The sequence below is a fragment of the Varanus komodoensis genome, unplaced genomic scaffold (assembly GCF_004798865.1).
Source record: "Varanus komodoensis strain SLA01 unplaced genomic scaffold, ASM479886v1 scaffold1, whole genome shotgun sequence".
Lineage (NCBI taxonomy): Eukaryota > Metazoa > Chordata > Lepidosauria > Squamata > Varanidae > Varanus > Varanus komodoensis.
In genome coordinates, this window is record NW_025335268.1 from 36,597,880 (window position 1) to 36,624,822 (window position 26,943).

The 26,943-nt window shown below is 39.1% G+C and overlaps 1 protein-coding gene across 3 annotated transcripts in view; it reads right to left on the minus strand.

The window, feature by feature from the left end:
• TIAM2 (TIAM Rac1 associated GEF 2) overlaps window positions 1-26,943 on the minus strand; it is a 90,571-nt gene that overhangs the window by 45,900 nt on the left and 17,728 nt on the right. The window contains exons 6-13 of one of the 3 annotated variants that reach the window (XM_044422334.1): window positions 26,363-26,548; window positions 24,377-24,523; window positions 20,260-20,331; window positions 13,618-13,782; window positions 9,084-9,188; window positions 7,835-7,913; window positions 6,478-6,570; window positions 4,818-5,078 (exon numbers count right to left, since the gene is read on the minus strand). In XM_044422334.1, coding sequence (XP_044278269.1) covers window positions 4,818-5,078; window positions 6,478-6,570; window positions 7,835-7,913; window positions 9,084-9,188; window positions 13,618-13,782; window positions 20,260-20,331; window positions 24,377-24,523; window positions 26,363-26,548 — 1,108 coding nt within the window. Of the gene's footprint in view, window positions 1-4,817; window positions 5,079-6,477; window positions 6,571-7,834; window positions 7,914-9,083; window positions 9,189-11,654; window positions 11,725-13,617; window positions 13,786-20,259; window positions 20,332-24,376; window positions 24,524-26,362; window positions 26,549-26,943 lie in introns of those variants that run through there. The other 2 variants (XM_044422327.1, XM_044422339.1) reach the window with 2 other exon arrangements.

A 26,943-nucleotide genomic window follows, 5' to 3' on the forward strand; every position in this document is an offset into this window, starting at 1 on the left:
GAACCAGATAACCTGAGCTGACAAATCTACTGTGGTTCCTATTTCTCAGGTTACTGTTTTGCTGTTTCTTCAAACAGGAAGTCAGTTTACCAGTGGCAATAATGCAAGACATTGCAATATGCTGCTATACAATGTCAGGCCCCTAAATTCAGAAACAGAACTGTGGAAACTGAAAGGGTGTGCTTTGCACCAGCATGGGATCTGATAGAGTCAAGGCACTTCTACTAAAAATGGAGGGATCAGAGGAACCCAGTATACACTTGGATGGAGACCAACAATTGATGATTAATAAAACGTTGCAACTAAGGGGACTAAAGGTTGTTGGATATGGTCGCTTTGTTTTTTGTTTTGTTTTTTGTAAGCTGTCCAGAAACTTTTAGTATTGGGATGACATATAAAATCTTTAAATAAATAAATATAAAAAGATTGAAACTAAACTGTGGTCTTCATAAAGATTTAGGCTTGCGATTTTACCATAAAATATTATATGTCTGTAACTAAGGGGGGGGGGGGAACATTGAGCAAGTGGTAAACAAAGTGAAACAAAATGTAAAGAAAATGGAAGAGCAAAGAATAGCTAAGCAATTTGAAAGATAAAATTGTGATTATGAAGAAATCTCAAAGCATCTGGAAAGAGATGTAGAGTCACAGCTGAATGGTGAGGCTATTAGTCTCAAAGGTAGAATATGACAGTCTTGCAATTTCTTCCAGGATAGTGAAATAGCATGGTCCCTGTTAGCTTTGCATTGACTAAGGTTTGCAATGCGCTATAAGGATTTTAGGAATGGGAGGGCTACTGAGTACTTCTAAACTGATTGTTGAAGTGTTGCTGAAGGGACATTACATGCAAAGTCACTGAACATATTATGAAATACTGACCTGCTTGTCTCTAGAAGCCTTTGCCCTGTGTAAAATATAACTTCTGCTTTTGTATTTTGCCCAGTGAGTATTGATGCTCGTATGAAAAGCTTCTGTTCGACTTAGGGGGGATGAAGACTTTTCTAGATTTGTTCATAGAAGCTCTCTCCCTATAGTCCTGCAGATTCCTAATAAAGGTCTAGTGGGCTGCATCTAACAAAATTGGCTGCTGAGACTTCTTCGTATTTGAGGGTTTTTTCCTTCCACAAAAGGGAGCAAGCAGATGTAACCTTCCCATCTTGCCTTAGCCCACTTAAATTAATGAAGGCTTAATTACATGCTAATCAGCACCGCTCTTAGCAGCTCATCCTTCTCTCTGCAAATGAAGAGGAAATTACAGTGAGAGTTCAGGAGGAATGGGAAACTTGCTTTTAAATATCTGCCTATTTAGGATGTCTTCCCACCACTTGCAGTTCTATTTTGAATCCTCGCCCATTTGAACAAGTGTCCTTTTGTTCATCAGCAAAACATCAAGTGTTATGAAATGTCAATAATCTGGTAGGAGACATATTTTACCTTCTACTCTGCTGACAGTAAGCGGAGTGGAGATGGGAGCTGAGAAATAAAAATAAGCAGATGATACAGCAGAATTATGTTTCTCCATGCTTTTGCAAGGCCTTTGTTCTGTTTTCAGGTCACAACAGTGACAGATTCAGATTGTATACTGCCTTCTAACCTCCCAGGCCCCACGTGTGTGTCTGTGTGAGCATATGTAGGTACACACACATGTGCACGCATGCAGTCCCTGATCAACCACCCTGTATCCCTTAGGGCCCACAGGGCCACAAGAGTTGCCCACTCCTCCTTGAAGACATAAAATGTTCTTATTGCATATTATTTTAAAGAAAGAAGTCCCCTCCATCTACTTAAAGACCTACAGCTAATCTGGATGATCTGGGTAATATTATTATAATGATGATGATGATGGCGACGATGACAACGCCAACAACCATAACAACAAATCATGTGCCATTCATGTCCATTTGATACTGCCCCAAGACTCAAAACTGCTGCAAAAAGAGAATTAGGTCCAAGTATATTAGAACCATTAATTTGATTCAAGGTATTAGAACACTATATCAGGATAGAAACACTGATAATAAAAGTTACACCATAAAAGCACTGAAGCAAAGTCTGTAATAAAACTGACAGGAATCAGAAGATTACAAAAGGTTGCTTTCTTGTGAAACACACTTCCTTCTTGAAAGTTAACATACGGAAAAAGCCTTAAAACATTTTCTCATGTTAGTGCACGTTTTGAAGAAAGAGAAGCAAGTGGGGGAAATTTTAGGGTGAAATGTGGTTGCACTTCCACAATGGAAATTTGTGGAAGGTCATATTTATTAAGCTATTATCTTAGCAGTTCTGATTTTTCATATTATTCTAGCCAGTTTGATCATAAAGCAGGCAAGGAATGAGTCCAAACCATAAAAAGCTGAAAAAACATGGTGGTTTCAGTATTTATATGCTGACTGGAAAGAAGTTGAAGAGGTTGGCTCCTCTGCCATATCTGGGTCACCAAAATTCAGAGCACTTCTGTGTTCTCTCACCTCTCAGATTTCCTCAGGTCAACGTTTATTTTGCACATACATGAACAGCAGGCACATGAGCACTGCACATGGGGAAGTTCCCCAGATGGTTTCATGAATGTGGATACAGACCATTTTGAATAATTTCTGGGCTGCTGGTCTTGGCCTCAGTCGCTTACCCACCTGTGTTTACTAACTAGAAACAGAGCCTGGTTAGCTGGCTGGCATCTAGCCTGGAGACAAAGCTATCCCTAGCATATTCCACTGAGAACAGCAAAGAAGAAATGGGTGAGCTTGGCTCACCTTGGGTGCCCAGGCTGCCTCAATGGTACTTTTGGTGGTGCACTAGTGCTGACAGCTGGCTTGGCTGGGGAGTGGGGGATCCTGTGCCAGAGCACCTATTCATTAACGGCATGGGGTACTTACTGCTGATGCTGCATCTCTGGCATCGGGAGAAGTATAAGTGGTGACATGGCAATTAGAGGCACACACTGAGCCCAAAACTTAGAGGAACAGCTACCAATATCCAGTCTGAGCAAGCAGCAAGACAGTGTATCTTTATAGACAGTCTCCATGCACATCTTGCCTGCATGCATGCAAATATGTAATCCTCTGGTTTGCTTTTTGTTTCCATCTGTGTCATGTTTGAATAAAAGTGAATGTGAGAGAATTTATGTGTAAGGCAGGAGTAAGTTAAGACTCAGGAATGTGTATTTCAGATAGATGAGTATTTTCTATAAGATTAATTGCTTCATTCTGTCATTTACCTGTGCTTTATCTATCTGTAGTCAATGGCTTGGCCTTTATAAACTATCTGAATTTGAGTTCTCTGCCATAAGCTCCCCACTACTGATAAAGTTCTTAGAAGTGCTGCAGCCTTACTGCTTTCCACTTGAAAATTGGCAGAATGTTTTCTAGAATGTTGTCTAAATGCTGGACCCTTCAAAACGTGTGTTAATGCTGCATTACACATGCAACTAGGCTCCCACGGTTATTCATACTTTTTAATTCTTACTTTATGCCCGTGGTGCAGTTAAGTTGATCTACTGTATGCTGTCCTAATACCCGTGGAAAATATTGGAACTTATAGGAAAATGGAAGAACTATACACCTTAGACTGAGATGGACAACTTCGGGGGCACCACACTAGCATCACATGCTGCTGAATTTTAGTGGTGGCAGCAGAAAAATTTTTAAAAAATTCAGTGATTTGCTACTGAATTTTGTGCACCTTATTTTAGAGCTAAATTTGCCCTTTTAGGCCACCATTTTGGTTGGTTCAACAGCAAACCATCTTTTTTGTTGCTGCTGCTGCTGTCTCAACAGATTTTGCAGGTAGCTGAGATATGTGGAGAAACACTGCCTCTAGCATTAGGCAGTGGCCTAATTCTGCAAGGAAGTATAAATTTGTCTGTCATGAATTAGCAACTCTATTAATAGGCAGTTGGCAAGAATCAAAACTCCCCTATGAAAAATGGGCTGCTTAAGAAGATTTTCTTAGTTATATACAAATCTATCTTGATGTAGTTGCACATTTGATGTGACCTTTTTGCCATACCTCTGGCACAGTTCTTATGCCTAAACAGGAGGAGCAGCTGATTCATAGTACTGAAGTGCCGGTGGAGTGAATGGAATAGGCATAGACTCATAAAGAATGGTTCATAAAGAAAATGAGATGCTTGAATTGGCAGGCAGATAGCAAAGACATGGCTAGTTGTGAAACAGAAAGTTCCGCTGCAGTCACAGTTTGCAACCATCTAGAGAAAAGCTACTTTTCAACTCATCCAAAGGTTCACTCCCTTCTCATTCCCCTACTCTGTTCTGTTGTCCTAAGCCCATCCATCATCTCTCTGGCTTTAACCCCCTGCCGTGGCAATAGGACAGCTTGCAGTCATTCCTGGTTCTGCCTGCCATCTCCCCTGCCACAATCAAGCACCAAAAGGCCATAACAATAAAACACAGCCAGTTGTCACTGGGGCAGAACTATCCCCCACTCCAAGAAGTCCAGCAAGTAGATCACCTAGTCTTCCCAGGTATCTCCACCAGGAACTGATTAAGGGAGGAGCAGCAGAAAATCTGACTGTCTGCATTAACCCCTTAGTTTTGAACTGGACCTTCTTTATATTTATTTATCCTAGCTTTTTTGATCACCAAAATACTACTTACTATTATTGCTATTTCAATACTGTGAGTTGCTTTGTTTTGTTTTAAATCTTTCTCTTCTAGAAAAATCTTTTCTTTCTTAAAAAATGTGTATACAGAGAAATCATAGATTTTGTAGAAAGAAGTCCCCCTTTTATGATCTGAAAGCCACCAGCCCTGATAAGATAAAAAAAAAAATGAAAACATGAATCAGCTGCCACAACTCACCATTTGCTGAATTCTTTTTGAAGTTATCCAGAAATTCCTCCAAGAGTTGTGACTGGTTAGGAGGGGGCAACAACTTCCTTGGCTCCCTGGAAATGTCACCATCTGACCACGAAGTGCATAATGCACTCTTACTGCTGTTGAGATTTGTAGTCAAAGTCAGCTTCACGCTTTTCTCAGAGAACAATAACTCCATCTGTTTGAGGTCAAGATCTGATACCGACTCCCCATTTATAATCAGAATTTCATTGCCAACACGTAACCCTGGAAGCACAAGAAAGAGAAAGTAACAGAACACCAAGTGGAGACACACTAGTTGTCAGTGACAGTAAACAAGCCTATTGCAACTTCATTATCCTTACTGGGTAATTGCTTCATTGTTCAGTGATTACCCGGGCATGCATCTTATTACCTGGACCTGAATGGAAAGCACATTGGTGGAAGAATGGGTCCAGGAATGTTCTGTGATGGTTGTCACTCGTCAACTAGCGAAACTTTCCTGCTCTTAATGAAGAGCATAAAAAAGATGAATATGCTGAGGGTTTCTGTATGGTGCAACAGAAAAATAATTTTTCCTGCCTAAGAAAGCAGTCCTAGGGATCTCTACTCAGAAGAATGTCCAACAGCATTTTGTGGGATTCACTCCCAGGAAAGTAGATAGGCTATTTCAGCTTTGGCCAATATGGACAACATTTTGCTTTCCTATTACTCTTTCATAGGAATTTTGAAAGTTGCCCCATACTAATCCAGTACGCACAACACAGGGGCTGCTGGGGGATGGGTTGCTAACCACCATGGTGGGTTGCCATGATGTGCAAACCTGCCACACAGTGTAAAATGAAGACATCAAGAGCAAACCTACAATAGAGCATCCCTAAGTCAGACTATTGGTCCTTCTGGCTGAGTATTGTTGACAATGACAGGCAGTGACTCTCAAGGATTTCAGTCAAGAGTTTGCCCTGCCCTACCCAGGGACACCAGAGATTGAATCTAGAACCTTCTGCATGAAATACATGCGCTCCAACACTGAGCTCTGGACCCAAATGTCCTCTTCCTTTTCTTCTTTTTTTGCCATGGAACATAGTCTAAGCTATACTATAAACAATAAGCGCTCAATTTAGTCAAAACCCTACATAACATGGGCGTAACTGACAACAAGAAAATGTAACAAATGTGTGATGAACAGTCCTTTCAAGATGAACAGGGGGTCCTTTCAAGATGAAATGTCCTGAATAGTCTTTTGCTAGTCAATGAACACATCAGCAATGGCAGCATGGTGAAGCAAAGCCGAAAGGATAGCTAAGGAACACTTTAATTGCCATATTTTTTCTATGTGCGCTAGGTACTATGCAGAATGATTGTACAGAAGTCTGCTAGTCAAGTGGATGATTTTTGGGAGCATATGGCAAAACCTGGCTTCCCAGAAGGATACAATTCTTTGTACAATCTCCTCAGGAAACACTGTATGCCAGTATAAAAAAAGTCATATATAAAAGCATTTTTTTGAAAAAATAAACAAATAAGAAGAATATATAAATTACTTTGGAAGTCTGTCAGGGGACAGACAGACAGACAGGGAGGGAAAAGGTTTTTTTTTTCTTTGTTAAATGAGCTATGTACTACATTTTTTAAAAGACTTCATTTGTAAAAAGACACAACAAACCTTCTCTGTAAGCCATTCCATCAGGAAGAACATAACTTATGAAGATGTGGGTGAGACACTGGTGTTCATCCACTTGTGCAGTGACTGCAAATCCTGGAATTTAGAAAAACGCTGTATTTCAAATGTACCTTCTTCATTCAAATTAGATGTTGACAGTGGGTTTTAGTATTTCATCAAAGAATTATTTTAATATTGATGTTATATTAATTACATTTCTCTACTGCCCGATAGCTGAAGGTCTCTGAGCAGTTCACAACAATTAAAACCATAAAACATGATAGGAAACAATTAAAAGTTTAAAACTACAGTATAAAACCAAAGAAAGAAATCCTGCAGCAGTGTAATAATTTTAAAATACAGTAACAGATTTTAAAATAACAATTAATATTTAATATCTAGTATCTTCGCTTATGATATAAAAGCAAAATGAAGTAATTATTAACAACATGTAAAATATGCTTAAACCTCTCGATGTATTTAACATAGAAGATTGATGTCTTCCGAAATGGGGCTGCTGCAGTTCCTGTCTACCTGCCAAGCCACTTCTGCCCCAGTTTTGCTTATCTCCAGCCCTACCAACCTATCAACCCCTCCACCAAATATTTTCCCTTCAGTTCATGCACCCTTCAGAAATCAAATTACATGCAAGCTAATTTCCTCTTCCAAAAACTTTCTCCATTTTCCCCTAGTTAATCCTTTCTGCTTCTTATTCCTCAGCCACTGCTTCTCATCCATTTTCTAGCTCAATTTTCATTTCAGCCTTCAAGCTAGTAGACTGAGTCTATGCATAACTGGAATCTCTTTTTTTCCTGGCAGTGCCTCTTCCAATTTAAGGATGCAGTAGACAAAGAGGCCAGGATGAACCGACCTGCCTCCAGCATTCACATCTCCTCTATGAGTCCTGCTCAGCAGTGTCATGCTTAACTATTATTTGTAGCAGCAAGGCAGCAGGCAAGTCCTGCGATTCCTTTGGACCTGTGCGACTGTATGGTCAGTGGACTTTACAAAGCTGTGGGCAGCTCTTCAGCTAAAGGCCTTCCTCAGGTGATGTATATACTTCAAGGCTATTTGAAATCCCCCCACCCCCATTTCTACATGGTAGGTAATTGCTATGGACCACACTACATTCTTACTCTGTTTTTCAAAAGAGAGTAAGCAAGCAATATTGTATCAAGTACATCACATTCCTAGCACCATACAATAGTTAAAAATAGAAGGGGTCACACTGCAAATTTATAATGTAAAGGTGGACAAGAAACATTAGGGAGTGAAAATAAAAGAAGGGGAGAATCAATCAAAAAGATAGAACATAAACAACGCAAGAGTGACAAATGTACTTTGGAAACTGCAGACTCACCAAAATCAGTTATGCCCTCATTCTTTGTAAGATGGACATGATAGACACTTAAAGGAAAGATTTCGATTTCACCATATATCTGCAAGAGCGAAAGGCATCTCAAGTTGAAATGAGCAGATACTCAACTGCAGCATTAATTTAGCAGGCATGCCAAATAGTGGCAGTGTGTAGACTAGCCACACCATTAGGCAACATGACACAGTTGCTTTGGATGGCAGTTTCTGTGCACCAAGAAGAGCAGAAAAATGCCACAATTGCTTGATTATACCTTAACCTTGTGTGTGCCTTACAGGGCCCCACATGGCTATCAACTTTGAAGCGAAGGATGGAAAAAGTTGTGCAGCTTAACACATGCCTCACTATCCAACTAATTGTCATTCTCAGAATCACACAATTAAATATGCCAGGAATGTGACATATATTTCATTCACTTACCCTGTTCAGGGTCAGCTTGCAGAACCAAACAAGCCACTATGGCTTAATTCAACCCAATAAAAGCCACAGAGTGAGTGTGTGTGTGTGTGTGTGTGTGTGTGGAGGGGGGTATTCTCGTCCAACAAGCCATGCGCACAGGACTGAACAATATGATAAGCTGTGTTCAGTAGTTCCTTAAGTTAAAGCCATAATGGCTTACTAACCCAGTGACATGTCCCTGTGTGCGCCAGTCACTACTGATTTAAGCACCTGCAGGGCCATGACTTCCCATATGATCTGAACCAAGCTGCACACTGCGTAACCTGGTCCATCCTCTACTTTAAGACCCAATTTGCATGATCAAAACAAGCTGGAGCCACTTATTTTGATTGTCATAAATTTTGGGATGGACCAGGTTATACAGTGTGAATTTAACAGGAAATGGATGGAGTGGGAGCAAAACTCTGTCCCATTTTGTTGCATGCTTCAGGCAATTTTCTCCCCGGCCTGGCTCATTTTTGGTGTCGAAGCTGGACTAGGAGAAAGATCCTTCAAGTAATAAACACACACAGTGAAAAGTGCAATAGCTTTTGTCCCTTGAGCTACACATTTCTCTTTTGTGAATAAACAGTTGCCCTGCCCAGCAAGCCACTTGAAACATGAATGGGACAGGCTCAGGAATAAAGTTTGTCACATTACACATCTTATCACATCTATCTTGGGTCCTTGAATATAACAGAACGAGAGCAGTCTATCTTTACAATTAAAAAAGACCATGGTTTTGCAAATACAGAATCTGCTGAAGGAATATCATATTTTTCATTATGCCACTTGCCTGGTCTTGTATGTAATCATATGGTTCAGGAATATAATGTTCCATATTTTCATCAATAAGCCTTCTAAGTTGTAAACCATAGTGTTTCGGTTCCAGCTGCTTAATCTAAGGGATGAAAAGAATGTATTTGTATTTCAAAACTTATATGAACAAGTCAAGCTGTCTCAGCAGATACATGTACACACAGTCCTTCAATGTAGGCAATTTTCAACAAGTTACCTTCCTAAATATCCACCATGCACAACCATAAACAAACTAACCCAGCTGTGCAGGTTTCATACTAGTGAAGTTTTTGTCACTTATATAATCCAGTATTTCCACCCTTGTGAAAAATTGACTGAGTAAATGCACTTTGATGGATAACTGCTTTTTGAGCAGTACTCATATATTCCGGCATGTGTTAATCCCTACAGATTGTCCAGATAGCTTAATTCTGCTCTATGAAACATACACATCTGCTGCTAGGAGGAGGATGTGCTCTGTATGTGTTGGTCTGCACTACACTTTCTACTACTAATTTTCTCTAGTACCACCTATTTTTCACAACATGTGTAATTTCTAGGAAACCAAATAATGTAAAGAAATACATTGGCTTCATCAAGAAGGCAATTTTGAGGTGCTGTTCCTGAAAAATCTGAAGTATAGTTGATGTTGTAGTGATGCAACCTCCAGCATCAACACTGTTAGTACTCAGATGGAATAGATTTTGCATTCACTAAGATCTAGTACTGAATCCTATGCTGCTTTTCTATACAAGCAAGCAGACCACAAATAAGGAGGAAGGGAAGCAGTGTTTTTATTCTTTTCAGCCCGTGCTCTTCCAAAGGCTCTCCCAACTGTGTAGAGCAAACTGGAGGCAGGCAGAAGGGGAACAGATGAAAAGGGCTTCATCCCTTCCATAAGTGGGCACTGCGAGAGCCCTCTACTCATGAGTTCTTCTTGTTAAAGATAGCAACCCATCATAACTCCAAACAGAACATCATCCAGTAAGAATATAGTTTTTAAGTAGCATGACACATTCTAGTTTATCTGATATTATCCCATATTTCTTGGACATGTCTCATGCCATATTTTTAAAAGCACAATCAATTAAAAAATTTCCATAAAATATCGATGAACAAATACCTGCAAATGTCAGCAACCCTGAATAATGTCCATTAATGTGTCAGCTATGAACTACTAAAACTGGCAGAAAAAAATGTACCCCCCATAAAAAAATGTTATACAAATGAAAAATCTCAGTATATGCTGATGACCAACACTTTTTCTAGTGCAGATGATACTTTTTTTTATTTTCAGTAGGAGTGCTAACCTCGGCATTCCAAATGTTTTGGCTTTCAATTCCCATCAACCCTACCTAGCTTACCCAGTAAGATCATGAGAGCTGTAAGTCAAAACATCTGGGGAGGGGGCACAAAATGTTCACCTAATATATATTCTCTTAGTGAATCTTTGCTTAAAAGATGCTGTGTTTGCAGTTGCAGCTACAAATAAAGGAAGAATACCTACTCACAAGACTGTAATAAACCCTCCGTAATGCAGAGTGTGTAAAATAGATTAAATGAACAATGAAATAATAAAAATATCAACACACTTAAATTTGCCTTAATATACATTTCTTAAAAACTTCTGCTTCCTGTCATCCATTTTCTTTTTAAAAGTGTGTGGCATCACCATATTCACATAATGAATTTTTACTTTTCTTCAGCACCTTAAATTTGCTAATGGGAATTTTCATGTATGTTCAAGTACATTGAAAATGTTCCAGAGCACATAAGCTAAGAGAGCTTACAATTTTGGTCCAAGATGGTTTTTTGGTTAGACAGCACTGAGCCATGTGCCTACATAACCCCTACTCACCCTCCCCTCATTCCTTTGCAAATCTGGCAATTAAAAAAAAAATCTTCTTGCAGCAAAGTCTCCTCCAATGCCTGAACCAGGAAGCTGTAGTTGAAGGGTCCCTCCAAGCCAGAATCAGAACTTGGTTTCATATTCTGGTTTGAAGGGAGAACTTGAGACCACAGGAGAATGTATATGATGAAGAAGCACATTTTAAGAAATGTATAGAAGACAATTTGGTATGTTGTTGTTTGTTTGTTTTTTGATGCTCTACAATTTTATATGTTAATATAGTTCCTACAGTTTATCTTTGTTCTGATATTTTGCTTGTATGGCATATATAGAAACAAATTAATCTGCTATGCAAACATATTAGGTTGCTCTAAGTAGCAAAGAATCTAGAGAGCTTTCTTTTCGACAATAAGTTAGCAGTTGGATGGGGAACCTCCTCATCTGCCCCACCTCCACGATCATGTTTAGGGTACAATCCTATACAAGTTTAGACAGAAAGAATAATGGCTAGTGTACATTGTAATTTTTAGCACTTTTTCTGCATAAATTTGCATAGAGTTGTGCCTTTAAATGGTTTCAAGTCACAGAAACCAATAGAAATGAAGCAGCCTATGCCCCCTTTTTCTTTTGCTACTGATCCTTGTGCAAGAGACAAAAGCAAACATACACAAACATTCAAACACCACGTTTCACTAAAGAATGAAGATTCCTGACACTCACCAGAGAAGTATGGAAATGTAAGAAAAAAGAACCAGGAAAGATGTAGCAGAAAGGAGTCAGCATTAAGAAACTGCTTATGAAAAACATTAAAAAATATTCAGAACAGAAAGAAAGATAAAACAGAAAAAAGGTTTTAATTGAAAAAGAAATAAAAATAACTCCAGTTCAATGAAGCAATGAAGCAATATAAACAAGGGGAAATGTAAAAATAATATTTTAAGTATAACTACAGTTGGATATTATCAGTATATTCTTTTAACCATTATAACTATAATGGTTATTACAGTTCTCCTCTGAGGACTTTCTTGTTTAAATAGAAATACATTCACCAAACCTCTCAAGTATATTTTAAGGCTCTTGTACCACCTAGTGGTCACTGAAAGGTTGCCTGCAGCCGCTTACCTTTTCCTTCCCTTATTATTCATAAAATAATAAATCTGAATAATAAGAATAGAAACTTAAGCCTATTGTGAATATCGGTACAAGAGGACATATATGAGCAAGAAAAATTAGAATATCTTCCTAGTGGGTCTGTTCAATTACAGCCAAGCTTAGTTAGCATTAATTTGGTAAAAATCCTTGAAGTGAAGGAAGCTTAATTTTAATTCTCCTTGATTTGTTATAGAATCATAGACAATTAATTAACAGCCAACTTTCTATGGGCAGCTCTCCTTGGATCAATGACACAATATTGCAGTAGTCTGTAACAGTTGTAAAAGGAAATAGGACAAAGAGACTTGCTAGAGAGAACAACCAGTCCTATTTGTTGTTGCTAAAATAATCTATTGGCTACTTCCAACTAATAATACTATTGAATTTTATCTAACAGTCATGAGTGAGCAAATGTCAATCCTACAGCCAAATCTCCCTTGCTCTCCTCATCCCATAAACAGTGTTATACCTCTTCTCTATGTCTATCCAGAAGAGCCAAAGTTAAGCAGCTGAAAATACCCAGATCCTCTTAAGGCAATTTAATTGGGCTTCCTCTGGGATTAAATTCTTTCAGGGATGAATGACTAGATCATGCCTGTAGATCGAACTAAAGTGGAAAGCATTCCAAATGCCCAACGGAATAAAAAGACAGACATCTCGAGGCACTAGAAAATGTTGTTTTATTATGATTGGCCCTCACTATGTGTATGGACTGCATTTCTAGCAGCACTTGCAGAGAGCTCTGAAAAGGAAAGTCTCCAGGATGAACCCTATAAATCCCATGAAGAGGGCCCATATAAATGAGTAATGGCTGAAATGCACAGGGCTGCTCCTCAAAATAAAACTACATGTTTTCACTGTCCTGAGAGTTTGTCTTTTAGTCCATCACTGATTTTTTTCACATCAGAAAAAAATTACATACTCCTCAGGATGTCTGATTAACTTCTGCCACTAACAACAATTCTGTGTATTTATCTACTAGCATTAAAGTTTTATGAATGCATCTCCACATTTTGCTAAGAACTGATGATACAAACCTTATGTAAGCCCTAATATGTTAGTGGTTTTGGAGAAAGGTAAAAAACAAGGTCTGACTTTCCAAATCAATTATGGTGTAATCCTATACAGTTTTAGACAGGAAGAAGCACTACAACTCCCAATATTCCTCAGCCAGCTAGGGAATGCTGGGAGTTGTAGTGCTTCTTTCTATCTAAGCATGCATAGAATTGTACCCTTAGTTATTAGTTTCTGATATCTTTGGGTTTAAAATTCAACTTTGCATTCTTACCTTACTATTCTAGTCTATTGTGCTGAAAATGTCCGTTCATAATTTAGAGACCAAAAATAAGAGTTTTAAGATTTAATGAATGCTTCAACTAGAAATGTAGCAGCATTATGCATTGTTATACTGTCTAATGCAGAAGTTCTTAACCATTTCTACATTCTTATCATTTGCAAGGTTAGAACAGCTTGGATTTAAATACCGAAGCAGTGGGATTAATCAGTAATATTAAAATGCAGAACTGTATACCTTGCATGCCAGAGCCAAAACTTCATCTACTCTGTATTCTGGCTTAAGTGTTAACGTCACTACTTGGCCATCAGGAAAGTGAACAAATGATTGGGTGTCCCAGGTATTTTCTTTTGCAGCATTTTCTGGGGCTGAGCAATACACATTCAGAAATTCATCTACTTTCTGCTGAAAGAAAAAGCAAACACACATTACATTTTAATGCAGCAATTTCACATATTATTTCATACTGACAGCTTTTAGAACCAAAAGTCCATTGTCTAATAAAAATATTACAAATCATACCAAAGGCTATGAATCCTTCACACCTGGGATGGAATTCAATACGACACTGCCATTACCATAAATCGCATTGCAATAACTCCAGTGTAATGCCAATAGCACTTTCTGCTGCTACAGGTTTTCCGAGGAACCACCTTGTGCCAACAAATGCTCTCACTGCTCTGCTAAAGGTTAATTCTGTACATGCAGCGCATGTCAGTTAGCAGTAACTTCCCACTGGATATTGCCCACAGCTTCTTCTACACAAATGGTAATATCCTCTTACGGCAGTACTTTATTATAAGCCTGGGAGCTTTCCTGATGCAGAGGAGAGCCTTTCTGCTTTGGTACCTCACTATGTGGAGCATTAGAGTGGACTGTTTCCAATGAAAACTAAACATGCACTGATCTGCCAGTGCATTTTCCTGACCTCTAATTGTTCTTTGTTATTTTAATGTGCTATTATATTGTTTTACTACTGTTTTATTGATGGTGCTGACTGCATGCTACTTTGCTTTTATTTTGCCAATTGCTTCAGGACTTTTTAAAAATTGGTGTAAGATTTTTCTGTGATACATAAATAACAGGGAGAGAGAATCCTTGCCAATATCCTGCAGTCAACCAGAAGTCTATCAGTATATACCAATCTATGCTTTAAATCAGTTCTAAGAAAAGAACAAAGACCTTGTTCAAGACAGAGCTGCAAAACAACATGGCTTTTGCTATTTTCCTTTGGTCAGGGCCTGAGGCGGACCAGGTCTGAGGAATATGTCTTCCTTTTCCCATCCCACTCACAGCAACAGAATGAAATATACTAACCCAGCCACAGGTTTTGCACAGTACTGGACCCTAAGTGGGGTGGAGGGATCAGTGGATAGATGTAAACTGTGGATCTGGCAGAGCCTTATCTGCCCTGACATGCCCCCAACACATCCAGATTTTCCTTGCATCAGAGTTTTTCATACTTAAGTCCCAGTTTATCCTTGTTGTTCCCACAGCCCTCCTCTTTTCAACATGAATTTCATTATTCATTTAGGTATTTTTCTAAGTTTGAAAAAGCTGTAAGAAGAATGAAATAAGTGATCCAATTTATTTTAGTAGCTTTCTTACAAATTTCTCTAAGAAATTTCAACAGTAGAGGGCTCTGTAGTTTAATGCTATTTGGATATGGGTAAGTAACAGAAAAATGCTCTCTCTATATTTTAAGGCTCACATTAATTTTGTTTCCCCAATATATCAACAACCTTTGCCAAAACAAACCCTTTTTCATATCTGGACCATGACAGGAAGAGGACTCCTGATACTTTTCAGAGAAAGATTTCCTTATGCAGTAAGCACAAATCAAAGGAGATTATCCACAAAAAGAGATTCCAGCATCCCTCTGAATCCGGGATCAATTTTCTGCTATTACCAGGAGAGAGTAGTGGTGTACAAGATAAAATCTTTATTAATTGTGAAGACAGACATGCATTCTGCAGCATGGCGGGGTGGCCCTGTTTGCAGGACAGTGAATGGGACTATTTTCCAAGCAATCCCACTACCAGCCTCTCCTCACCTGGAACCCTCCAGATGTATTGGCCCGCAACTCTTGACATTCTTGGATAGCCTGCTTGCTTTGGACGCTGGGAGCTGTAGGCCAACATATCCGAAGGTGCCAGCTTTGGGGAGAGTGTGGTACACTTTAGTGGTGTGCTCTCATTCATTTTTGAGTTCACTTTTGCAGCAACTAAAAACACTGCTTTAGTGCAAGACAGAAGACTTGCTCTAAAAATATTTTTCTGACCTAAAATTAGCACAATTATGAAACATCACCAGCTGTTTGAGGGTTACCATGACCAAAAACAAGAAAATAAAAATATTTCTTTAAAAGTGATGGTGGAAACACATTATGAAAAAAAATATGAATGCTGGATGTGTTCAGGAGATGGTTGCTACATCCACATTTTCCATCTCTGAATATAAGGAGTTGTTTTTTCCCCCAGCTATGTCTGCACAGTGACTAATACCACAATACTTTATTCATTCATTGCCACATAGAGTTTTGACAAACATTCAGTTCTTCAGGAACTTATGCCAGGGTTGTTGAGCATGTTATGTTATACCCTGGTGTTGCTTGAAGAGCAGTTGGTTACTTCATGCTTTTCCTGTCTTTGTTTGTCACCATTTCATATGAAACACCTCAAAAAACCTGCATGGAACATTTAATTGGGCTGTGCTTCACTGAACTCATCAGGAAGTCGCTTGTAACAGTTAGTTTTTATTTTTCTTCAAAATTTCCTAACAAAATAGACTTGTTTCCAGCCCTGGTGGTTTTGCAAGTTACGATGAATCACTTTTTTTAAATTATTGGATGAGGCATGAAGAAATCCACAGAAACTCCTGCAAACTGCAGACACTATTATACAACTGCGTTAAAACTTTGCAAAGATGGAATACCTAATCTTATTCATTTAGCAGACATAAGACTGCAGCTCATATAGCAAAGCAAGATCCAGAAGAGGAATAATTTGGCAGATAGCCTTAGGCTTATTATAAAATTATAGATTTTTCCATCTGTCCTGAAAACCACTAGGAACATATCAACAAATATCCAAATGAAATTAAAAATACAGGATAGGTAGAGTCACATCTAGGTAGGAAAGTGCAGTGTAAGACTAACAAGTTTCTTTCCAAGTCTGAGGAAATACCTTAAAATCTAATTACTTTGAACACAAACTCATCCATCTTGTGTAAAACAGTACAATTCCATTCATCCAAGCAGTCTAGGACCTGAGAAGTTCAGATGAAGATGAATCTGTTTACAGAGACTTTTAGGGTGCAATCCTATGGCCCCAAATCTGAGGTCCCACTCCATCCCTCACAGCATGGGAAGAACTGCAATAGCTCCCTCTCACCATGGTTGCAAGTGGGCATTAGAATGAGGAAACATGCATGAAGGGGTAGAACAGAGAAGGGGCTAGAGCCACAGGCTTTTGCCAAAAACAGCAATCTAGAACAAATACCTGGTGCAGGTATCACTTGTGCCTGGTGCAAGGTGCACATAAGCCTCTGAACTGAGGTTATGTGCATCTGCTCCAGGGCAATTAGACTGTACCCTTAGATTTACACTTTTACTGGTGGGGGGAGTTTAAGTATATGGTGTCAACTAGCATATGCTATGCTATGCTAGTTATTTTGGTAAAATGCCAACTACAAAAACAAATTAAAATCTGTTGCTAACATTCAAGAACGATCCAGTACAAAGAATAAGAAGGCTTCAGCTATCCGGCCAATATCCCAATGCAAAACCAGCCCTGCTTTTTATCACATTGATGTGTTCACCTATAAAAAGCTTTCCAGTTACATCAGCTGGTCCTGTCCTGAAACCTATTCACACCAGAAAAATATTATTGACAATTACTTCCTGCAGGGGAAAAGGGACATTTCTAGCACTTGTTCACAAGAGGGGAGGATACAAAGACAACTCCCAGTGCTCTAATTCCCCAACCTTGCGCCTTCCAGACATGTTTGCACTGCAATACTCAGAATTCCCAATCAGTGGCCTGGCTGGATAGAAATTCTGGGAGTTGTGCTCCAAAGGACTTACATAAAAAAGTAAGTCACAAAGTTTCCTTTGGTTAAAGTTTAAAACATCTCCATGCCACAGATAAAGAATAAGTGCTATTTAATTTTCTTAAGTAAGTCTGTATTGAGCTATGACCATACTATTCTAAATTTGTATGATCTAGGGATGTCCTCTGTTCTTTGCTTAAGGGAGAAACTATTTACCACTTATATACCAGCAAGGCTTCAAGTCACAGCAAAAATGCAGAATACCATTTTCCATGGATGGGTAGATGTATAAAAACAGAAACGAAAGAAAGTTCAATACTTTATGCTTCCAGTGGCATTGCTTGTTGGGCTGAACTCTGTTCTCAATGTAGGGGGAAGTCATTTGAGCTCATGGAACTTCTGGGTTGAAGCTGCTAGTGTTCCTGCTAGACATTTTACCTAATTAAATTTAATTTGGTAAAATGGCAAATTTTTAATTATACCAAATTAAAATTGAGAGTGCTGGTCGGGGGAGAGATGGCATAGAATGTCAGACACAGAAATCAGACTCATAGCAAATTATTACACAGAGAGTTTCAAGTATGGGGCAGTATAAAATGTAACAAATGAATAAAAATGCATTGTTTGGCCATACTGGCTCAATGCAGACAAACAAGATGGTAGTAGTAGTCATTCAGTTCAGGGTGTATGCAGTAGATGTGGATCATAAAAGCTAAATGAGCAGCTAGTTTTGTGGGTAGAGTGTTGAACTGAAGAAACCTGGGTTGTAGTCCCCATCTGGCCATGAAGCTCCCTGAGGGCCAGTCACTGGTTTGTTGCCTGATTTACCTTACAGTGTCACTGTGATGATACAATGGAGAGGAAGAGGATTATGTAAGCTGCCTTGTGTTCTTTGCAGGAAGAAAATAATAATATGTAAATAAAACAAAAGTCTTTGACTTTTCCTCTAGCATGAGTGTCTTCTCTAGTGAGACTTGCCTTCTCATAATGTGCTCAAAGTTTGACAGCCTCACATTTGTCATTTTTGCTTCTAGGGAAAGTGGTGTGGTTTGATCGAGTGCCCACTTGTTTGTCTTTCTGTTGGTCCAGGTTATTTGCAAAGCTCTACTCTAGCACCATGTTTTGAACTCACCAAGTTTCCTCCTGTCAGCCTTCTTCACTGTCTGGCTTTTACACCCATACATAATGACTGGGAATACAATACTGTGGATGAACTTGGCCTTGGTCTCCAGTGAAATCTCCTTGATGATTTTTTCTAGTTCCTTCACTACTGCCCTTCCAAATCTTAGACTTCTTCATATTTCTTGGATTCAGTCTCTATTGATAACTGAGTCAAGGTATGCAAGATCTTTCACAATTTCAATTTTTCATAGAAATCAATCTCTGTGAAATTTTTCACAGCAAACATTGTGTGCAGTATTTCTGTAAGTGGAAATGCCTACTATTTTAACAAGATCAATCGAACAGGTGTGGCCACCCGGCATCTGCAGACAACCCCATCTGAGGGTGCAATGCTTGGTACAGCTATGGTTGTGGTTGCCATGACCAAGAATTAAAAAACCCAGGGTCCTCAGTTCTCAAGTGCTTTCAGCCTCTTGGAATGACTGGCCAAGGGACTCACTGGGGTCCCTTCCTGCATTATAGAGGGCCTGGAAAATAAGTCTTATGGTGAGAGTATGAAAGAACTGAGCCTGTTTGGTCCTGAAAAAAGAAGATTGCAAGGTGACATCATAGCACTCTACAGATACTCTAAAGGCTGTCACAAAGAAGGAAAAGACCTATTCTCATTCAACCCTGATTGTAGGACACACAACAATCAACTTAAACTACAGTACACCAGGTACAGGCTAGGCACAAGGAAGAATTTCCTGACTGTGAGAGCAGTATGACAGCTGAACCAGCTGCCAGAGGGGCTGTGTGCTCTTTCACACTAGAAGCATTCAAGAACTTTATTTATTTATTTATTTATTTATTTTAATTTAGAGTATTTGTATGCCGTCCCATCGCATAGCCTCAGGGCAGCTTACATAAAATAAAATAAAATAAAATAAAATAAAATAAAATAAAACATAATACAAATAAAATCCAGATCCACCCTGACTGCAGATTAAAACCTATAAGCTAATGTTAAAAGTTATTAAAATATTGTTGAAATAAAAAGGTCTTAGCCTGGCGCCAAAAAACAAATAACAACGGCGCCAGGCGGGCCTCTCTGGGGAGCGCATTCCATAGGCAGTTATCTGTGTGGGATGGTATAACTGGTGTCCTGCACCAGCAGGGGGTTGGACTTGATGACCTTCTTGGCCCCTTCTGACACAACTATTCTATGATTCTTTTTCTTTTGCAGTTTGCAAAGCCTCAGGAACACACCTATATTAGAGGTCTTTTAGCATGTTGCATGCAACCTGGGTGTTAAAATAGTGTTAGCATGACTCAAACATATACTGTGTGCATTGTGAGCCTCTTCTTTTTTTATCCTGAAAGCACACAATCTGAGTTTGGATGAAAGCGGGATAAAAGCAGAGACCTGCAGCTGAATGCAAAAGGGTTGCAGCAGAGAAGCGAAGGTTTGTCTCTTGGACTTTGGTGCGATGTAATTAGTATATAAGCCACTCCAAGTTGACCTTAACAACAGGTCTTGTCAATACGGTGGAGTTACAAGAAGTACACACACAGAAAGTACATGTGTACCTGTCCCTGTAAGCCCTCCTAGGTGACAGACGAAATACAAACTCCAGCTCAGTATTTTTCATGTACTTTCATACTATGCATTAAGAAGCCTATCAAACAAATATGATAATGCAGTGCAGAAAGTCAAGTTTAACTTACCTCAGTAGAATTACTGGAATTCTGAGGCAGTTGTGTTCCAGTAAATCCATGCCCTCCAGCTGAGTCAAAAATCTAATTACAAGAAACACATGGATTAATATAAGCAAAGCATTCCATAGCATAAGAGTTTCATCTGCAAAGGAGGAGGAAAAACTAATAAAAATCAACGAGCAAAGCTGAAGAAATGTAAACCGGTTACTTATTTCTACTGTGCATCTGGGAGGAAAACTCAGAATGGAAGACTCTTGCAGTCAGGATGTCACAACAGGATTCAGCTCCCCATTCCCTGAAATAATCCACAATGACTATGGCACATACTCATTGTATAATTGTTGTCAGAGAACTACTGTGACAAGCTTTATCCCTGGACCAAAGGGAATGTACCTCCCCTCCTGCTCAAAAGCAAAGTTATATTCACCAGATCTCAGGCTGATTTCTGCAGGATCTTTTGACTAGTTAGCATCTTGATACCTGAATTCCTCTCCTAGCTCTTCACCACTCATTGAGAAGGAAGGGGTAATTAGGTCCCTTTTACAGAGTCCAAATATGTAGCATCAGGGATAAAGGGAAGTACTCTTCTTGTCCTGTCAGTGGCCACTGGTGGATAGATTTCAGTCAAGGGAACCTTTTTAACAGTTGGCTCCATGGCTGAGCAGGGACTGGAACCCGGATTGCCTAAGTCGCAATCCCATACCCTTAACCACTACACCACACTGATTATTAAAGAAGAAAATGTAATGCAAGTATAGTTTTCAGAGACAGAGAGAGTGAACAAGCAAGTGAGCAAAAAGACATATATAATTTGTCTCTCATGTACAGAGAGCGCTTCTACAATGCCTGGGAGAAAAGAAAGGTCATGTCTGGCAAGGAGAGAAGTTTCTCATGACAGAGATAGGAGATTGTGACCTTTTATCCACCTGTACTCAAAATACACATTTACTAGACATGTGATTCCAGTTTACAAAGATCCATTAAATATCAAAATAAATGTATTAAGGATATCATGCTGGCATTTTCTCTTTGAAACAACTGGATACAATCCTCTCCTTTCATCAATTTGAGACAGGGTAACAGCAGCTGATCTCAAGATCAGGATAGAAGGAGCCAGTGACTTAGAGCTCTTTCTATTGAACTAGACACAAAGCTGCATTTTAAGAGTTCTTCACCCTCACTGCTTTTTTGGCATAAATTTGATGGCTCATAAACCTGAACCATTTTTCAAGCCTTAATCTGTTTGAGGGACTGGGAGCAAAGAGGATAATGAGCATTTCTCCTCTCTGTCAAGACCCCCACAGTTGACACCAACCAGCTTTTAAAGCTGAACTGGTAAACAGTAAACCCTCTACTCCCTTCACGTATAAGTAAATACTCAACATATTTCTGACATTTTTCTTCCTGATTCATATACAATCCATTCTTCTGATGCATCCCTGCTATCTCTTTCCTTGTGTTCTTCAACAGTTGGGCTTTTGATAACAAGCAGGTCAAGAATGTCCCACTGATGATAATGGTGATATTTCCTAATACACTTCCGATTATAGTTCTCTGTCTTACTAAAAATCTTACAATATGGGAATGGGACTGCAGCCCTAGCAAGTCACAGCACTCACAACTATGCCCACATGTGAAATTCACTCTGTTAACATGCAGAAGGGCTATTTTCCTCATGTTTCACTACTAATAGTCTTAAAACTTATGCCAACAGCTACAGAGCGCCCACAGATGCAGCTCTCCTTGCCGAATGAGAATGCACCACCCAAGTCTGTAATGTCAGAACAGTGAAGCCGTCTGTCAGAGCTCACCTGACCATCTGTAGATTGTATGGTTTTCACTTGCAATATTGCTTGCATTGTTTCCCTGAACAAACTCTACGAATGTAAACTGACAAAGACAGCACTTTGTCTACATGACAGAGTTTGCTTATCAAACATGTCAAAGAAATTAAATGGAAAGTCTGTAGGACTCTTTTAATTCCTCAACTCTGTCACAATTTTGGAATATCTGTGGTCAGAAGAGTGCTGTAGTGACAGTAGTAATAGTCCTTGGTGCTTCCATATCAAGCTTTTGTTTCACCATCAACCTGCCTCACTCACAGAATACTATAGCTAGTCCATATATTGCACTTTTTCCCGACAACAGACCAGGGTGGTTCCAGACAATGACATGTTCTACTCCTAGAGCGCCTATGTTTTCCTATAATTTCTAAATTCTTTTCTGGAAAATGAAAGATGCAAGTGATGCACAGTGCCTTTGGACTACTAGTGCTGGGAACCCTCCCTCCGGAAGCACCCCAATCTATCCTCCAGACTGAAAGAAGTATAATATATAGCTTGCTCAAGACAAACAAGGGTACTGTTTTCCAGGCAGAAAACAGGCCTTAGATATGTTCTTTTTTTTTCTCCTCACTTGTTCTAGAGAGATGGAAAATCTGTAATAATGTCACTCATATCTATATATTCTAATCTCAGGTTTCCCATCAGCAAGGTAGGAGACAATGGAAGTTTCCATTAGAAACCATCTTCATGTGATTTACTAATATAAGATTAAAAAATAAAGAACACTAAAAAATAAAAAAGGAAAGGAACAAAAATGTTAATTTGCCAATACTTCATATTTGACCTGCATTTCTGAAGTATAATTTGCAACTTGCTGATTACTGTCTTTTGTGTTCTGTATTTGGATCTTACATAAGAATATATCCAGGACTATGTTCCAAGTTTCTGCCTTTGTTATGAACAATTTTTAGACAATATGGACTGGCTTGGAAATCATCTCATATACTACTGAATATAAGGAAAACTGGATGTTACTGCTTCTTTCAGATCCTAGCATAGGGGTTTCCAGAAATGGTGAGATTCACAATTATCAACATCCCTTTAAGAACAATATCTGACTGTTCAACTGATCATGCAGACAAGTGTTTATTCATTTGACTCATAAAATACTGACATACGTACAAGCAGCAGTATCAGCTTTGAGGGCTATTGTGATACAAACAAGAACTGATATATCAAAATTACTCTGTACGCCTCAATCAATTGTCAAACACTAAATTATTACAATGTTGAAAGGGCATTTATCAAACTGATATGAACTAGGGAATGATCTGGTTTAGTTCTGCAATAAATTGAAGCCCATCAGAGGAGAAGCTATGAAAAAGCTAGATGGTAATCTCTCCCCCACCCTTTTCTGTATTTGCATATAAATGTCCATCACTTGGAAAGGATAGCAGGTTCCATTAATTTACAGTTATAACAACAGCAAAATAAATCTAACTTTCTTTCCTTTTTATATTGTATTACATTTTCAGAGCTTATCAGAGCCAGCAATGTGTAACCACCATAATATAATTTTATTTAACTTGTACCTGTTAAGTTCTTGTCCTATACTCTCCACTATAAATTTACCCCACAATTATGGACATACTTGGTAGATTAAAAGATAAGCTTTTTTTTGTTTGTTTTTTTAAGCTCTGAGTAGTTCCAAAGGATGAGTTGTGCTTAGAAAACTAATGGAGATACTCCAAGTCATGACTTTTTTCTGGCAGAAGAGGGGGCTGGCTTAGTTCAGATGAGAAGTCACAGACACTAGCTTTAATCTAATCAGTCCCTCGAGCATCACACACAACTCCGCTTCACCACGCGGGAAGGCCTAATGGTTGAAATAGCAAAGCCTATGCCAAGTTTCACCATCTTGCATGATTGCTCTTCCCATGGGGTAGTTAACACTGTGCAGTAGATAACTGAATGTTCAAAGTCTCATGATTAAGCCCCAGCAACTCTAATGAATATACCATAATGAATAGTCCAGGGATCAGTCTCTGGGTAAAATTTGACTCAGTACTATATCTTAACACTAAATTAGACAGGCCTGGATTAGTCGGTCACCGTGACATCTCAAGATGGTTTGCCAACTGCTACACGTGGCTGCCAATGCCATATGCTGAGCACACACATACAAACTGGTAACTGCTTGCTGGATTTCTGGGTGTCACAGTTTGCCACAAATAGCTAGGCTGTCTAATTTAAGCCATTTATTCTTTACACTGTTGAGCGAGTACCAGCTTATTTTGAAGCAATTTCCAAAACTTAAGGTAAAATTATATGATGCTAACTACCTGTGTTATAGAAGGTCTTTTCTCCTTGGCTTTTCTGGCGAGAGTGTCCAGTCCCTTAAGGGAGGAAAACAAACCCTTCTTGCTCGGCATCCTCTGTGACAGAGATAGTGTCCGTTTCCTGAGAGCTGCCTCATCCCTGGAGCAGATCTAGTTTTGAGAGAGAGAAATGGGAGAGGGAACACAGTCATTCAGCCACACACATTTCATATTTTGTTTGCAAAATAAAACTGTAACCAAAAGATTATCACAGTGAAGTCTGACATAAATGATGAATTATCCATGAAACAAAATTAGCCCAAAGCCAACCTCAATCCAAATTACTTTATTCACCTTCTATCTTGTTATGCTGAAGAAGTGCCCACCTCCCCCACTTCAGAGGAAGACAGAAACTAGATTATTCTGCAAAGCAAATGATAAAACAGCAGCAATTCCACATCTTGTAACTTTGCAGTTTATGCTAAGTAATTATTCCTCAGCTTAAACTAAAATAGGCAACAGACAAATCCTATGCATTATCTGCTCAGAGGAATGTCCAACAGCTTTCAACGGTAAGTCTGTTTAGAAATAGTGAAGAGTTTCTGGCCCTCCAGGTGGCACTGCACTTCAACTCCCATCATCCCTCACCACTAATTCCTATCCCTGGTACATAGGACTGAGCCTAGAGGGAAAAAAGACAGACACACCATCCTGTTTGTTTGAAAGAACTCCTACCAAACCCATTTTGGAAAGAAGTCAACAAACTGTTAGCCATGATTTGGCTGAACCCCAAAAGTGAGGGCCATATTAAAATATGCATGGTAAGCAGTATGCTTTATATATGAGGCAAAATCATGTACCATAAGGGAATGTGCCAAATACTCACACGCCTGTTCTAGTGCCAGTGTGACGGAGCAGTTAAGGGCTGGAAGCCAGGCATGAATTTCACTGAGGAGTTTTCAGCTACTCGCTTACTCTCAGCCTAACCTGGCTCCCAGGGTTGTTGTTGTGAGGATAAAACAGGAGGGAGTGGGAAGATTATGTAAGCTCTCTTATGTTCCTTTTAGGAAAAACCTTGCATATAAACATAATAAACAAACAAACACAATCCCATGCAGAGTTAAATCAGCATTTCTTTGCTTTATAATCCATATTTCAATTCGATGAAATGTTATTCAGGATGTTATTCAACATTAAAGGAATTGCAGTGATGGCTACTGTGGATGATGATGGTATGTGGCCTCCAGCGTCAGAGGTAGTATGCCTCTCTGTTCTGCTGGCTGTGGAACATGAGTGGGAGAGTGAAACAGCAACAGAATGCTGGCTAGATGGTCTGATCCAGCACAGCTTGTCCTACCTTCTTATTTCTGTGTTATTTGTTATAGAAATTTGTTATTTAAATAAAGTAAAACATTAGCTGAAGGTGAAAGAAACAACAAAGAATGCATTTCATCTGTAATGAAGCATTCACCCTGGTAAGTACAAGTTATGCTGCCTCTTTACTTCACATTTTCAGCAAAGTAACAAGTTCTTTAAAGATAAGAAATGACTAAAATAGTATTGTAATTTGAATTAGGATCAATTAAATGTAACAAATTTCCTACACAGTAAACACTTCTATGAAAGGGGAAAAAGGAAGTGCTTGTAGATTATATGTAATGATCACACACTCATCTACTTCATTGCATCTACAGCTGTCGACAATTACAGTTTCCTAGGACATAGGATACAAGGCAGAAACAGTCATCTGTGCCATGGCCACAAATATTTTGTATTTATTTTCCAATATGTAAATGCTTCCATTGTAGCGAGTTCGATGTTTGGAAGCAGATATTCCTTAAAACAGGAAAGGAAGTGCAGACTGTGGCTCCAAGTTGTTTGTGGAATTCATTGAGCACTGATTAGCAGAACATCAGAAGTACTTTTTAAGAGAAGAGAAAATGAGTTTTCCAGATTATGCCACAAATCAGCCCCTTATATTCCATTTCTAAAAAGTCCCTTCCAGCTCACCAGTGCATGGAAGGAAGAGACAGAGAAGATGCCAAGCCTTCCTAGTGCCATCTTTGAAGGACGACCAGCAGCAGCCAAAAGACTCTTTGGATTTGGTAACTCCCCACCTTGAAGGCTGGCTAGATAACAGCGCATCCTGAAGAGATCCATGTTAAATTTCTCTAGATTCTGCTCCCACTGTTGGATCTGTTTTCATACATAAATGGAATTTGAAAGAAAAATAAATGAGTTGTACATGGAGCAAAAGAAAGTCTGAAACTCTGTCAATTTATTTTCCAGAAATCCTTCCTTCAAAGTGTGTTATGAATCTCTGTAAAACTGGTATTGGATCAAACATGATTTGGGATGGGAAGGCATTAGGACAGCCTTCCCCAACCAGATGCTCTCCAGTTCCTAAGTATGAATATCTGAGCCCCTGAAGTTTCTTTCCGTAACCCTATACCTTCAAAATTTAGATTTAACCCAATCTCTTAAAAGCCTCCCATATCATGCCTGCAACTGCATAAAAAGGGAGCTGTCTGTACCCCTCAACCATTTAAGGCTAGCATTATCACCACATTGTTGAAGTTACACCCTGTGCA